At 47.1% G+C, this 15,413-nt stretch overlaps 1 protein-coding gene across 5 annotated transcripts in view; it reads left to right on the top strand.

Annotated features, from left to right (window-relative positions):
- IL4R (interleukin 4 receptor) overlaps window positions 1-15,413 on the top strand; it is a 47,653-nt gene that overhangs the window by 6,755 nt on the left and 25,485 nt on the right. Inside the window, exons 1-3 of one of the 5 annotated variants that reach the window (XM_077141471.1) lie at window positions 3,564-4,927; window positions 12,267-12,395; window positions 14,164-14,251. In XM_077141471.1, coding sequence (XP_076997586.1) covers window positions 14,182-14,251 — 70 coding nt within the window. In that variant the 5' untranslated portion in view covers window positions 3,564-4,927; window positions 12,267-12,395; window positions 14,164-14,181. Of the gene's footprint in view, window positions 1-3,563; window positions 4,928-12,266; window positions 12,396-14,160; window positions 14,252-15,413 lie in introns of those variants that run through there. The other 4 variants (XM_077141472.1, XM_077141470.1, XM_077141468.1 and 1 more) reach the window with 4 other exon arrangements.

The following is a 15,413-nucleotide window of genomic DNA, read 5'->3' as shown; positions in this document are numbered from 1 at the left end:
GGAGAATGCAGGGTTTGTAAAGACTGCGCTTAGGTCCTTCCCCCATCCCCAGGGAGGAGAACGGTGGGGCTTGCAGAGTTTGGGGGATCCTTACTGATGCCATGATTCTGCTTAGCAGCACGAAAGCAGGCTATGAGACTTCTCAACCCAGCTCCTTTCTCATCACCATAACAACCTGTAACCCAAAGTGAGCAGGAGGCTATTGGGACAGATGGAGGACATGACTGGAGAAGGTAGCCTTTAACCTCGAGTTTGGGGTAGGCATTGGCTGGGGATCTTGTGCCTGTTGCCCTTTTCCCTCTTGTGGGCATCTTCTGGCTTCTCAGGACACTCAACCATCCATCCAATTAGGGTCCATAAGTGTAGGATTTCAGGGCCATCGGATGGGCCCTGAAAATTTAATTTTTTTTAAGTTGAATTATTTTTCAGCATTTAAAATCAGGACTACGTGCATGAAAATCTGGATTTCTAGCTTCTTGAGAAAAATCCTAGCAACAACCAGGCTCTCATTTTCACATGGCAAAAAGCAGCCAGAGCAGAGTGGCAGCTGCCCCTTTAGAGCTGGAATGTGCTTGCGCTTGTCCCCTCTCTACTTCATGTCACTTACCCGAGTGCTCTTAGATATTGGGTTTACTCTGAGATGCCTTTCTTTGGCCATGAGAGAGAGGTGGCTCCCAGCAGTGATCTGACTCCAGAGGCAGTGAGCTCCCTTTTGCTGGACGCATGTAAGTAGAGGGTAGATGGTCCTTTGCAAAGGCTGAAGGGGAATTGAAATATCCAGAGTGATGGGTCTTTGCGGATCCTACCATCCCCGAGAATTGTTGATCCTGAGATCTTTGCTGACATCCCTCAATAGTCAAGCTTTCAGACCTTGCTTTCTTCCTTCCCTCTCATCTGTCTGTTTTGTCTTACCTTTTTACTGAGGTACAGCAGGCCCACAGACAGGTATACAGTGTACAGGTAGACATGAGTTTGTGAATACATGCATGTAACCCAATCTGGAAACTAAGCATGATCCCCCCAGAAGGCCCCTTCCTGTTCCCACCCATTCACTGCCCAGTGCGGTAAGTGGTCCTACCCACATTTCACAGATAAGGAGACTGGGGTCCTAAGAGGACCCTAGCTTGTCAAGGTCTCTGAGCCAGTCAGCACAGGGCCTACACTTAGGCCCAGAGTTACTAGCTTCTGTGTGTGAGTGCTCTGGGGCTGCTGCCCATGCAGGTGCCCCTCCCCCCGCATCTGTGTACCCCTTCTCCTGCCAAGAACGGTGCCAAGAACTATATGGGGCAAAACAACAGGAAGAATTGGAGGAAGGAAAACTTCCTTATCTCCACCCAGTGCTTGACTGCAGATGGGAAATGAATAGGGAGCTCTTATCTGCAATGACCTGTGGCTGGCTTTGGGTTTGCCCAGGGGCAAAGTCCTAAGTCACCATTCACTGGTGGGGGCTGGGTAAACAGTGAAGGAGGCTAAATCCCTGCTTGTCATTTCCTGGCTTGTTTCCTTGGGTGATTTAGAACCCCTTGCAGGGGCAATGTTCAATCATATCTACCCCAGACTTGGGAGGAGGGAGCAGAGAGGTGGCTAAAAGCCCCGACTTCCATGCCAGGTATACAGCAGACACCAGAGGCCCAGATTCAAATCCCACTTACTAGTTGTGTCTCCTTAGGCAGGTTCCTGTACTTCTGTGGGCCTCAGTTTTTTTCATCTTTACAATGGGGAAGATAATGAGCACACCTGCCATGCTTATCACGTTGTCTGGGTGAAATGAGTCAGTGGGTGAGGTCTGAGAACGGGCCGACATGAGATTGCTGTCAAAGCAGGGTCCATGATGACAGCTTCCCTGGGCTTGGGGAGGGCTGCAGGAGAGTCCTGAGCCGGTGAAGCTGCACCCAGTGTGGGAGGAATGGGATCCACAGGCAAAAACGCCCAAGGCGTGGTTTGAATGGCTCAAGGATCTGGGACATACAGGAATAGTCACGGTGACCTCTCTGGACGTCAGAAAAGAGGCCCCCAGGAAGCCAGGGCGGTCACCAAGACACGCGAAGTCTAATCAGCATCCTGGGGCCAGACGTCATCCCAAGGGGAGACGTGGTGGTCTGCTCCTCTGGCAGTGAGTAATACCCCTGGGTAATGTCCTAATTACCAGTTCTCAGGAGGCTGAGCTTTATGTCTGCATTAGGACATTTAAAGGGGACTCCGAGCCAGAATTGGTCAGTGGTTATCCAGAGGCAAGAGGCGGAAAATTCCGGCTCTTAGAGTTATAACTCTCCTCCATTGAGGATGGCTGGCCAGGTCCCCAGGCACACAGCTGGGGGAATTCATTCATTCATTTATCCATTCTGCAAATATGTAGTGTGCCCCTCGTGTGTTCTAGGTCCAGTGAGCATGGCAGACATAGCCCCCACCCTGTGGGAACTGATGCTCTAGCAGGGGATTTGGACAATAAACAGATAACACGTGAGCATATAATATGCCATGAGGAGTAAGTGCTATGCTGAAAAACAGAGCAAGATAAGGAGTTAGTGATGGAGGGTGGCTGCTTAGCTCCTGGGAAGGTGGCATCAGTGCAGGTTCTACCTCCTGTCTTGGGTCTACAATACCCTCTCAGCTTCCCAGATCATGGCATAAAGTGGCCCTGGGCATGTGATGACAGTCTGATCCCAACAGAGTGATCGCCTCCAGGGGACCTGGCCTCCCTGTGTCCCGGAAAGCAAGCCCGTGGTCTCCAGCTGCTCCTGCCCCTCTCAGGCAAGGCCCTTGTTTCAGACTGACATCTCCCTGGGCTTCCTGCCACAGCAACAATTTATGACCCTCAAATCTATTTTTGGCCTGAGCCTTTCTCCTGAGCGCCAGACCACAGGAACACATTGCCTCCTGGACACCTCCCTGGGGTCCGGCCGGCCGTGTGGACGCGGCGGGTGTGCAGGTGGTGGAACTTGTGTTCCCAGAAAGCCTGCCTGCTCCACTTCCCGGGTCTCCATGGCAGGGAGAGGCACCACCATCTGCCCCACTGCCCTAGCCTGAGCCCACTTGCTCCCCGTCTCCCAGCAATGCTACCACATCTGCCACCTCCGGCTCCCAGAAAGGTGTTGAACCCATCCAGCACTGTCTGAGCCGCCTTCATCCCTCTTCGGGATGGGCAGTAGTCTCCCAGCCCATCCGCCTACTCCCATTCTTGCCCCCTACAATCTCCTCGCCCTCCAGAAGTCTGAGTGGCCTTTCTGGAAAATAAATTCAATCCTGTGTCTCTCCTCCTGAATACCCTTCAGGGGCTCCCTATTGTCTTTTGGATGGCTTGTGAGTCTCTTCTGCAGCCTGATCTGGCCCCTGCCCCCCTCTGCCCTTATCCCCAACCATACCCTCTGTGCATCCCCAACCAAACACCCATCTCGTGGAGTTGGAACCGGGCCAGGTCTTTCCTGCCTGGTTATTTATTCACTCCTTCTTTGCTCCCTTCCCTCCATACCTCTCTCTTAAGAAACTTCATAATCCGTAAAATAGGTTTACTAGTTATACTTCCCTCATAGCATCACAAACTGTGCCTGGCATCAAGGAAGCAGTGCAGGTGTTAAAATAAGAATAAAGTAAAATACACTGTCTTTCATTGAGCACCTACTGTATGCCAGGCATTCTGGTAACAGGAAGTGCGAGACACACTCCCTGCCTCCCTGGGGCTGCAGTCCCCTTGGACCACTTTTCCCTTTCTGTGGGACACACTGCTTCCCCTCGCCCAACCAGAACTCTGGCTCACCCCTGGAGGAACTTGATCGTCCAGGCCCTGTGGCTGGTCTCTGTGCTCCCCCGCCCCCGAAATGCTGCCTCCTAACAGCCCCCTTCGACTTCCAAGGTTGCAGCGCCCATTGCCCCTTTCCAGTCTGCTCCTCGCCCTCCCTCCTCCTTGAGTCCACCCTGGAGGGAATGACCTCTCCATCCTCCCTGGGGCTCAGGCCAGAAGTCCTGGGGCCATGCTGGACTCCTACTGCAGCGCTTTTGCTCTCACCACCCCCGACATCCATTCTGCTGCAAATCCTTGGCCTTACAGAACAAATCCAGAACCCAGGTCCTTCCCGTCCCGTCCCTGCAGCGTGAGCCCTTCATCTCTGCATTGGCCTCAGTGGTTCCTGCTTCCTCTACCCTTGACCCCACAGGGCTTCCGCCTTCTGCAGCCAGAGGCATCTTTTAAAAATCTCAGTCATTTCTCTGTGCAGAACCTTCCAGTGACTTTCTATCTCAAATATTTGTTAAGGGAATGAATAGATGCATGCACGCATGCTTTCCTTGCCCCTGGAGTAGACCACACATAGTAGGTACTCAAGAACTGAGGGCATGAGCAAGTGGGATGGACTGGGAGCACACAGTAGGAGACAGCGGGAAGCCTGCAGGGCTCTGTCGGCTAAGGTTGCTGACCCTTGTTCCAGTGGCTGCCACCCCCTCCCTGCCAGCTGGGGTGGCAAGCTCGGGCCATTTTGGAGCCTGGCCTGCAGTCCCAGATGGGGCTGCTGATATAGCTGCTGGTTCCGGGAACCCCAGTGAACAGCAGTTCTAGGAAGGCCACGGCTTGTGGGAGAAGTGTGTCCCTGGCCCCCTGCCAGTCCAGCCAGGCTGTCCCGGAAGCCCCAGGAAGCTCCACGCTGGCTGACGATTGTGAAGTTGCAGAGGCTCCCAGGCCACCACCTCCCCCTGTTTTGGCTTCCTTTCCGCACACCGCCTGTTGACTGCATCCTGTCTGCGGATCCAGCTCGCCTTTTATAAGCCAGGGTTTGCGGCCAAGAGAGGGAAGGAGAGCAGGAGGCCTGCACACCCGGCTGGGCTGAACAGGATCCTGCCATATGACCTCTGGGCTGCCGCCAGCTGCTGACATTTCGAGGCTCATCACTCACCTCCCCTAAACTAAGAGTGAGCTACATGTTTCCCTGCCAGCAGGGTAAGAGTGTTTTCCCTATCTGGGGCTTCGGTTCTCTTCCCGGCTCAGGCTTTCACAGACTCTGCTGCTCCCTAGCTCTCTGACCTGGGTTTTCTCACTTGCCTCCCTTCCCCCCCAGCCCCCTGCCACTCCTGGCCTCACCCCCCATCCCCTACCATCTGCCCCGGGGGGTGGGGTGGGTTCATAACACCCTCTCCTTGGGTTGTGGGGAGTAGAGGGCAGCGTTTAGAGTCGCAGCCAAGTGTAGTGGGGAAGCGTGAGGACGCTGGGGTGAGACTGCCCAGGTCCAGAATGAGCTCTGTGACCACAAAGTGCCCTCACTGCCGCGTGCCTCAGTCTCCTCTTCTGTAGAGTGGGAATTTTAGTGGCGCCTACCTAAGAGAGTTGTCCTCAACACTAAATTGATGGATATACTGTAAGCACTCGGAACAAACAGCACCTGGGCACTCCGTAAGCTTAGCAGTTATTACGGATGTAGTACATGTCAAAAATCGATTATTGAATCTATTATTGTTGAATTGCAGCCATTCATTCATTCAACAGATGCTTCTTGAGCACACAATGTGTGTGTGTCAGGCACTGTTTCAGATACAAGGTACATAGCCGTGACCACAAGAGATGTACAGTTCTGCCCTTATGGGGCTTACGTTCTCATGGGGGAACCAACAATACATATATGCAGAGAATTTAGTGTTACAGGCTATTTGTTTACTCCCCAAGTTCACAACTAGTAGCATATTGAGATGGCTATTTCACACAGAGAATTCTTTTGTGAACTATTTATGTCCTTTGTGCATTTTTCTTAAAGCGAAGTTTGGACCTCTTTATGTACGAAGGCCATTGACCCTTGTTAATGTCAATTGCTGCCGTTTTCTGGTCTTTTGCTTGCTTTCTGTTTTGTTTACGGTGTGTTTTTTGATCTAGAGGAAGCTGGAAAAAAAACATCTTTGCAATCAAATCTTTCTATCTTTACCTTCTCCCTCCTGAGATAAAATAAATATTCACACTTGAAATCTCACAAAAATGATTAAGGATAGTGATATGTACTGTGACAGAGATAAAGAGGGTGCTGTGATTAGGAGTGATGGGGGAGGGAAGTCGAGAGAGGGAGAAAAATGCTGAGTGCACCTTAGGGTGGTAAGGAGGCCAGTGGGGAGAGAGAGGGAATGGGAGGCATCAATATTGGGGAGACTTGTTTTTTGTTTTGGTTTTTTTTCACTTTTGAAAGTTAAACTTTTTATTTTGGGATAATTGTGCATTCTCATGCATTTATAAGAAATACCGCAGAGAGATCCCCCATACCCTTTGGTTTTCCCCAGTGACAGCATCCTGCAAAACGACAGTACCATGCTGCTGCCTGGATATTGACACTGATACAATCCACGGATCTTGTTCAGATTTGCCCCGTTTCACTTGTTCTCATCAGCACGTCCGCATCTAGTTCTGCAGTTGGTCACATGTCTAGACTCGTGAATCTACCACCGCAATCAAGACACAAAACAGTTCCATCCCCACCGGGATCAGCCCTAGAGTTGCCCTTTTATAGCCACACCCACCTCCGTGCCCCTGGCAACCACTGATCTGTTCTCTATTTCCAGACTTGTCATTTCAAGAATGTTATATAAGTGGAATCACACAGCGTATAGTCTTTTGGAAATGGTTTTTTTCACTGAGGGGGAGTTGGATTTTATCTCGGGTCAGAGGTGCTCCGTCTTCATGGGCTGTGAACCTTTTGGGGATCCATGCCCCCTGGTGACAAAGCCCTTCAGGAGTGGGAGGTGAGGGGGTTCGGGGGGCAGTTCAGAAGGGTGACCCAGGTCTGCAGCGACTGCTGACTCAGCCCCAGGGACTCTTCCTCATTCTCCCTCCTCCCAGCCCCAGGATGGGTTTTTGAGAGATCTTGCCACTCCCCCACTCAAAGACTTTCAAAAGCTGCTCATCCCCCCCTAAGGTCGGGTGGGGCCTTCACCTGGAGTCCCCACTTAGGCTTCAGGGAATTTCTGCACCCCCTAAAATGGAGTGCAAAATTAAAGGGGTACACTTTGCTAGAAAGAAGTTTTCGGGTTCACATCAGATGATGGGCAGGTTAGTGACCGCCCCTCAAAACAACAAGGCTCTGGCTTCTAGCTAGAGACGGTGGTTAAGAGCCGAGGTTTTCAGCCTGACTGCCTGGGTTCAAATTCCAGCATTGCTGCAGCTGTGCAACCTCAGGCAAATTACTTAACCTTTTTGGGCCTTGGTTTCTTATTTGAAGGGGAAATAATAGTTCCTATTTCTTCACAGGGCTGTACTGAGCATTAAATGAGTTAATATATGTAAAATGATCAGAAGAAAACATGGCACGTGGCAAATACTGTGTGTTTGTTAAATAAATGATAAGACTGCCGGATATGAGAGCAGGATCTCTTAGGCAAAGACCTTCTGGGCCCTCTGGGATTTTCAAGCTCTCTGTGTGTTGGCTGTCATCCTCTCCACAAGCTTCAACTCAGCAGTAGTCTTCCAAAGGGATACACAGGTGTGGTTGGGTATGTCTCCTCCCTTGTCCTGGCTTTCATACCACTGTTAATATGGCCTTAGATATTTATTTATCTATTTAAACTGCTGCCTCACTATTGGTTTATGGGGACCTTGCAGACAAAATACGTGGGCCTTTTTTGCTGCTCAGTGAGGCCTTCTAATCCTATGCTTGGGCAACTGTTACCCGAAATTGAAAAGGAGGATAGCTGATTTTTTTCCAGTTCATTTCCCTTCATCTTTTGGGTTCAGCCCATGGTTCTAGGAAGTTGAAGAAATTGTATATTGGAAGGCACCTCAGGCTCGAAAGTGACAGATCTGGGTTCTAATTCTAACTCTGTCATCTCTCCAGCTATGGGACCTTGGGCAGGTTACTTGACTTCTCCAGCTTCAGTTTTTTCAGCTGGAAAGTGGGAATAATAGGAATACCTACCTTGCAGGGTTTTTAGGCAGAGTTGATAAGGTAATACAAGGTGTCAGATACAATGTAAGTAGTCAACAAGTATGATTTTGCCTATCTTGTTTCGGCTCAGCATAAAGAAAATGTTTCCAGTAGTCAGGCTCCACTCAACCCTGACCTGGGAATAAGCAAACAGAAACCGGATGGCAGCATGGCAGAGATGGAGTATTTGCAGGTTGGCAGCTGAGCTAGCCAGGCGACCCCTTAAGGCTCCTTCCAATTTCAAAGTATCAGGAATCCCAGGATTCATTGAGGAATTCAAAATTATTTTCTTTTGCCACATTCTTGACTCTGATCATCTGGCAATTATTCTTTTTAATTCCTTTACTCATCTGCACCTGTGCCCTTCATTCCCTGTGATGACAGGGAGGCCTCTTCTCTCGCTGCACCTTTGCCATGATTTCCCCTGAAATGCAGACCCCCATGAAACCAGCTGTGTGTGTGTGTGCCTGTGTGCATGCATGTGTGAGCATGCGTGATCATGTACCTTCCACAACAGATCATAAATAATAAGCCTGGCTTGGCACAGAAGTGGCATTGTTCAACCGTGATGGGCTGCTTGATAACCTACCTCCCCCTCCTCCAGCGCTCCCCCCAACTCCCACCCTTGGGAGGACATTACTGATGTGAAAAATCATGCTGTGCAATCTGGGACAGGTATCTTGGCTTCTCTATTTCTTTCTTCTTTTTTTTTTCAAAATTTGGGCTAAAGTGAAACCTTTGTCATCTCTGCCACAGGATGCTGTGGGCATCTGTGAACTTGTGGGAGTGAAAGTTTCTGGGACTTTGCAGAGGAAACTGGTGTCAAGGACATACTCTCTCCCCTTCCTCCTTGCTTTCACTAAGACACTCAGCCATGGAAGGCAACCTGGGGCTTTAAGTGGCTTTGGAGGTCTCTTCCTAGGGAGAATTTTCCAGTCTTGGGCTGAACTCTGCATTGGGCTCATTAGGGGTCCATATTGTGTCCAAAATTTGTTTATTCAACAGGCATTTATTGAGGAGCTACTGTTTGTCAGACGCTGTTTTAGGTACTAGGGACTCAGCAGTGAGCAAGACTAAGTCCCTTGTTTTTTTCATGACAAACCATGAAAAAGAGAACAGTTTTCCACACTTGTCTTTTGCACCTGTGGCATTTTTGAAGGGTACAGGCCAGTTCCTTTAGAGGCCATCCCTCAGTTTAGGTTTGTCTGGAGCTTCCACGTGATTTATGCATTTTCAGCAGGAACTCCAGAGGAGTGATGCTGCATTCTTTTTTTTTTTTGCACAGTCAGGCAGGATACCCTGTTCTTTTTAGAAAGCTCCTGCTGGTGTTTTGTCCCATTCCTGGTGATGTTAACTTTTATCACTTAGTTACCGATATCTGCTGGATTTTTCTATTGCAAAGTTGCTGAGTATCTTGACTAAGTTACTAAATATCTTACATAAATACTTCATAGAGGTCTTGTGGAGGAAGATTTTGAGACTACTCTGGTAAAATAGAGCTTTCTCTTCTCTCCCACTTATTGTTCAGGCTCCTGGATTTCTCTTGTACTCCACAGGCTATAACTGGCTACTGTAATATTTATTTTGATATTGTCACATTGTCTCCGTTTTGGCCAACTGGCGCCCATTCTGGCTGACTCCTCAGTCCTTTTGACATGTCCCCATCATTCTTTGAGTCCTTCCTTACTTTCTGGCACAACAAGAATTCCAGGCTTATCTTGTGCTTTCTCTGTTCCTGGAATCAGCCGTTTCTCCACAGGGCTCTGACTCCCTTCAGTGCCGAGTGTTATCTAGAGGCCCAGACGCAGGTCCTAGGATGACATGATTATCACATGCCAAGCATCATCGTGGATGGGATCCTGGATTTATAAATGGCATTATTGAGGCAATTAGCAACATTTAAATAGAGTAAGTGGATTAGACAGCATAAGTGAATCCTGATGTTGATGTTTGTATTATGGTTGTGTAGGAGAAGGGACTTATTTTTCTGAGATGAATACTGAAGTATAAGGGGAAGTTTATTCCTTACAGATATAGAAATATATACATGTATATGTGTGAGGGGGGGTATATATATATATACACCCACACAGAAACATACATGAAGAGAGAGCGAGACAGATACAGAGAGAGAGAGAGGATAAAAAGGAGGAGGGTCCCCCCCAGATGGAGGGTGCAGCCAGAGGGAAGGTTGGGAGGTGGGACCTTGGAGGTGTGTCTTTGAGGTGCAGCAAGAATGGGGTGTCCAGATGGCAGGGCTGAGCCCGAGAGGGATGCTGGGCTTTTGGATGTAGTTCAAGTCTCTGGAGAGCTTCCAGCCGGGGTTGGGGGATCTGGCTTTGGGGAGGTGGAGAATGACATGGGGTGGGGGATTCGACATGGTATTAAATCCTTACCATGGTCTGGACACTATGAGAAGTGCTTTACGTACAGCCCTTCATTTAATCTTTGCAGTAAATCTGTCACGTTAATCTTTTTTTCTTTTTATTCCCTTGACTTTTTTAATTGTTAAAAATAGCATATATTCAAAAAAGCAATAAATTTCAAAGTGCACTGCAACAATTAGTTATAGAACAGATTTCAGAGTTTGGTATGGGTTATAGTTCTACAATTTTAGGTTTTTCCTTCTAGCTGCTCCAAGACACTGGAGACTAAAAGGAATATCAGTATAATGATTCAGCTGTCATCCTCATTTGTTAAATCCTGTCTTCTCTGTATAACTCCACCTTCTCCTTTGAGCTTTCTCCCAATTTTTAGGGATATTTAGGCTATCTATGCCCGTTCTAACTTTTTCATATTGGAAGGGACTGTCAGTAATATGGGGTTGGGGGTTGGAACTAGTTGATGTTCTGGAGAGGCTGGTCCTTCTGGGTTTCAGAACTTATTTGGCCTAGGAACCCATCTGAAGGTTGTGAGTTTGGGGGAAATAATTGTAGTGCATGAAATCTTTGCAGAATCTCTGATAATGCCCCAAGTGTTTTTGGGGGTTGACAAGAATGGTTTTGGTTGGGGTTTGGCAAACCACGATAAATAGCAATATCTAGCTGAAGCTTGCGTAAGAGTAGCCTCCAGAGTAGCCTCTTCACTCTATTTGAACTGTCTCAGCCACTGTTGTCACGTCATCTTGATATCATTCCCATGTTATAGAAAAAGAAGCCAAAACGGGTAAAAATAGAGTAACTCTCTTAACATCTCACAGCTGCTGAGGGGCAGGACTGGGTCTGGACTTCAGGGGACAGGAGGTCTGTGTCTTCCCTGCCAGGCTGAGCCCTCTGTTGAGTAAGATCCCAGGAGAGATATCACACAGGGCAAACAGAGTTGGGATGTCTTGCAGCATCTCTGGGGACTGTAAACTGCTACAGTGTTTTTTGGAGGGAATTTGACATTCTGTACCAAGCGTGTTAGGGAAAAAGTACATAATTCTTGACACCGGGGAGTCTGCTGAGAATTTTTTTCTTTTTGTTACTACCATCCCATTAACAAAACTTTTCCACTGTCCCAAATAGAAACTCGGTACGTCTTAAACATTAATTCCCTACTCCTTATCCTGACAACATCTCCTGGTAACCTGTATTCTAGACTCTGACTATAAGTTTGCTTCTTCTAATTATTTCATATCAGTAATAAGATCATACAGTATTTGTCCTTTGAGAGTTTTTCCTCATGATAATAACTGGAAACTTTTCTTGAGACATTATTATGTTCTAGCCACTGTTTTAAGGGCTCTGTTTATGTTAGCTTATTTAGTGAGATGGGGGCTGTTATTGTCCCCATTTTGCAGATAAGGAAACTGAGGCACAGAGGGATTAAACAGTGTGCTCAAGGTTCACAACTCATAAGCAACAAAGTAAGTGTTTAAACTTGAGGAGACTAATAGGTGGAGAACTGTGTGGAAATGGTTCTCCAGGAAAAAATATCACCATACTGTTTGTCCTAGAGTAAAAGTAATAATAGTAATTGTGTTGATTTGAAAGGATGTATGTCCCCTAGAAAAGCCATGTTTTATTTTAAATCCCATTATGTAGGGGCAGCCGTTTCTTCTAATCCCTATTCAGTATTGTATGTTTGAAACTGTAATTAGATCATCTCCCTGGAGACATGATTTAATCAAGAGTGGTTGTTAAGCTGAATTAGGTAGAGGCGTGTCTCCACCCATTTGGGTGGGTCCTGATTAGTTTTTGAAGCCCTATAAAAAAGGAAACATTTTGGAGAAAAAAGATTCAGAGAGAGCAGAGCAGAACAACATAGCCACAAGAAACAGAGTCCACCAGCCAGCAACCTTTGGAGATAAAGAAGGAAAATGTCTCCCAGGGAGCTTCATGAAACAGGAAGCCAGGAGAAAAAGCTAGCAGATGACACTGTGTTTGCCATGTGCCCTTCCAGATGAGAGAGGAACCCTGACCATGTTCACCATGTGCCTTCCCAGATGAGAGAGAAACTCTGACTGTGTTTGCCATGTGCCTTTCCACTTGAGAGAGAAATCCTGGACTTCATCAGTCTTCTTGAACTAAGGTATCTTTCCCTGGATGCCTTAGATTGGACATTTCTATATACTTGCTTTAATTGGGACATTTTCTTGGCCTTGGAACTATAAACTAGCAACTTATTAAATTCCCCTTTTTAAAAGCCATTCATTTCTAGTATATTGCATTCCGGCAGATAGCAAACTAGGATAGTAATAATCACAAACAAGATCTAAACATCCAGTGGTCCTCACACAAGGGGATCCTACTGCATTTGATGCTAAATTTAGTGACATGGGACGATATTAATGATATATTAAGTTTAAAACCTAAGTCTCATTCTATAGAGAGTGCTGTAATTGTTGTAAATAAAATGCATATTCATCTCACTATTTTTATAGAAACAATTTGGAAGAGTAGATTTTAAAATGGGAATGGGTTATTGCGAGGTTTTAGGAGTTGGGAAAATTTGAATTGTGTTTTCCTTTGTTTATCAGGTGGTTTTGGAGGTCTCTCCCTAGGAAAAATTATCATTCCCCAATCATGCATTATTGGTATCATTAAAACAATAGGAGTGGTGTCTGACTCCACTGATATAAACTCCAGAAAGAGCAAAAGTGATCTCTGAGGTGAGGCCGAGGTGGTGGGGGGAGGCTGCTAATGACTGGAAGGGGCCAACAGTAATGTCTGTGCAACACACAACAACAAAACCTCAGCGGCATGTAACACCAGACATTTATTTAGCTGACGAGTTTTTGGTGTGCCGCTCACCTGTCTTTGACTGATCCTGGCTGGACTCCCTCTTGTATGTCAGGTCGGCTGCAGGTTGGCGAAGCAGCCCTGTGAGCTTGCTTGAGCTTGCACACGTGTCTGGGCTTACGTGCCAGTCACCTAATGCAGGATGGCCGTGGCTGGGACTGTGGCGGGACTTGACTCAACTCTGCCTGTCGCTGTCCTCCAAAGGGACAGGCCCGGGTGTGTTCACAAGGTGCAGAAACCAAGCAAATACTTTCTCAAGCCTCTGAATGCATCACTTTTGCTAATATTCTTTTGGCTAAAGCAAACCACTTGGATAAGCCTAGAGTCCAAGGGTATGTGTGTTGGGGTGGGGAGAGGAATGTCCCACCCAGAGTGGTGTTGTGGGGCCACTGCAAGATTACATGGCTACAGAGAAGGGTGAAGAACTGAGGCCATTAATGTGATCAGTCTAAATGATTTAGCAGCATCATTTTCAGTGGCTGCTAATACTCTTTTGCATGGGTGAACCATAATTTATTTAGCACATTCTATAAGGCTGAATAGTTAGGTCAACATTTCCAAAGTATATTTCAGATATTTGTAAATTCTGCAAGAGGATTAATTGAGTTTTGCTACCCCCCCCCTTAAAAAAATGAAGGGAGAATGTGAAAATAAATTTGATAAACATTGGGGTAAAAACAAAGCAATGTTTATTTACTGCAGGACTTATCAGAGCCTTTACATCCAAATTTGCTTTATGGATGTAGGGACTTCCAGAAGTCTACAGGGTTTCCCCAACTTAGTGGGCCATGGGATATTTTCAAGAAATATCTCTTGGGACAGGGATTCTGTAGCTCACCCTCGGAGCTTTGTGGATCAAGGTCAGGTTTCACTGATCATAAGCAGAGCCCTGGGGAATGCAGAAGGGCTCCCTGTTGACCCCGACACAAATGGCCAGGGAAAGGGGTGGATCTCAAGTGGAGTCAGCACTGACAGCTACGCTGGGATGGTGGGGAGGGTGGACCCTGCGGAGGCTGCACCCACGGGCTGACACTAACTGAACTTCTTCCACTCAGCAGGTGCCCTAGGACCTCCCGATGGGGTGGCTTCGCCCTGGACTCACACTCCCAGTGAGCTGCCTGATCCTGCTGTGGGCGGCAGGCTCAAGTAAGTCACCGCCGCTCATTCATTCGTGCCACCACATTTATTGATGTGCCAGGAAGCTGGCATACGTCATGGAACAAAACAAAACCCCTGCCCTTGAAAAGATTACTTTGTTGTGGGAGGAGACAGTCATGACAAGCGGTCCCTCTTAGAAGTGATTTTAAAGAATTTTAGACAGTGATGCCTGCTATGGAAAAAGGACGACTTAGGACAGACCAAGGAAGATTGGGGAAGCAGGATGAGCTATTATTGGGGGGTGGGGGAGTGGTAGGCGTTGAGATTTGTAAGGTATGTTTGTAAGGGGAGGCTTCCTTGAGATGACCTGTGAGCAAAGAGATGAAGGGGTTGGGGAGAAAGCCTTGGAGATAGGGAGGGAACCACTGTTCCAGGTGATTCACTGGGGAAGCATAATCCTTGGCAGAGGCCCTGAGGCAGGAATATGCCTCTAGTGTTTGAGAAACAGCAGGGAGGCCAGTGGGCCTCAGGAGGGAAAATGTGAGGTCAGCCAAACGGTGGGGCAGCTGAGTCAAGAAGGACTTTGCAGGGTTTTTCCCACTAAATAAAAATTATTTAAATAAAATACAACAGAAAAATATGTAAGTAGTTTAACAGTACAGTATAGGAAATTGATTGAGAAATTAAACTGAGTTAAGAAAGTTTGCTCTAGAAAATACTTTCCTAATAAAAATTCATCTAGGTTACTTTGTTTTTTTAATCAGAGCAGTTTGGGTTTATAGAACACTCGTGCATAAAATACAGGATTCCCATATACCACTCTGTTATTAACATCTTGCATTGTCATGGTGTATTTGTTACAACTGATGAAAGCACATTTAAAAAAAATTGTACTATTAGGGGGTACGAGGGTAGTTCAGTGGTATCATTCTTTCCTGCCATGTAGGAGATCCGGGTTTGATTCCTGGCCCATGCACTTCCCAAACAGAGAAGCCAACAAAAACAAGCAAGGAAACAAACAAAAATGCCTCAACAAATGGGCTGCAAAAACAGGATACTTGCATGGAGAAAAGAATGAAATGTGACCCCACCACACAGTATACAAAAAAAAATTATGCTATTAGGACTTACAGGAAGATGATGGAATAGGAAGTTTCAGGGCTCACTCTTCTTCCAAAAATTCAGCAATTGGGACAGCAGAAAGTGCTTG

The sequence above is a fragment of the Tamandua tetradactyla genome, chromosome 23, assembly GCF_023851605.1.
Source record: "Tamandua tetradactyla isolate mTamTet1 chromosome 23, mTamTet1.pri, whole genome shotgun sequence".
NCBI classification, from domain to species: Eukaryota; Metazoa; Chordata; class Mammalia; order Pilosa; family Myrmecophagidae; genus Tamandua; species Tamandua tetradactyla.
This window is presented reverse-complemented; position numbering and strand designations above follow the sequence as displayed.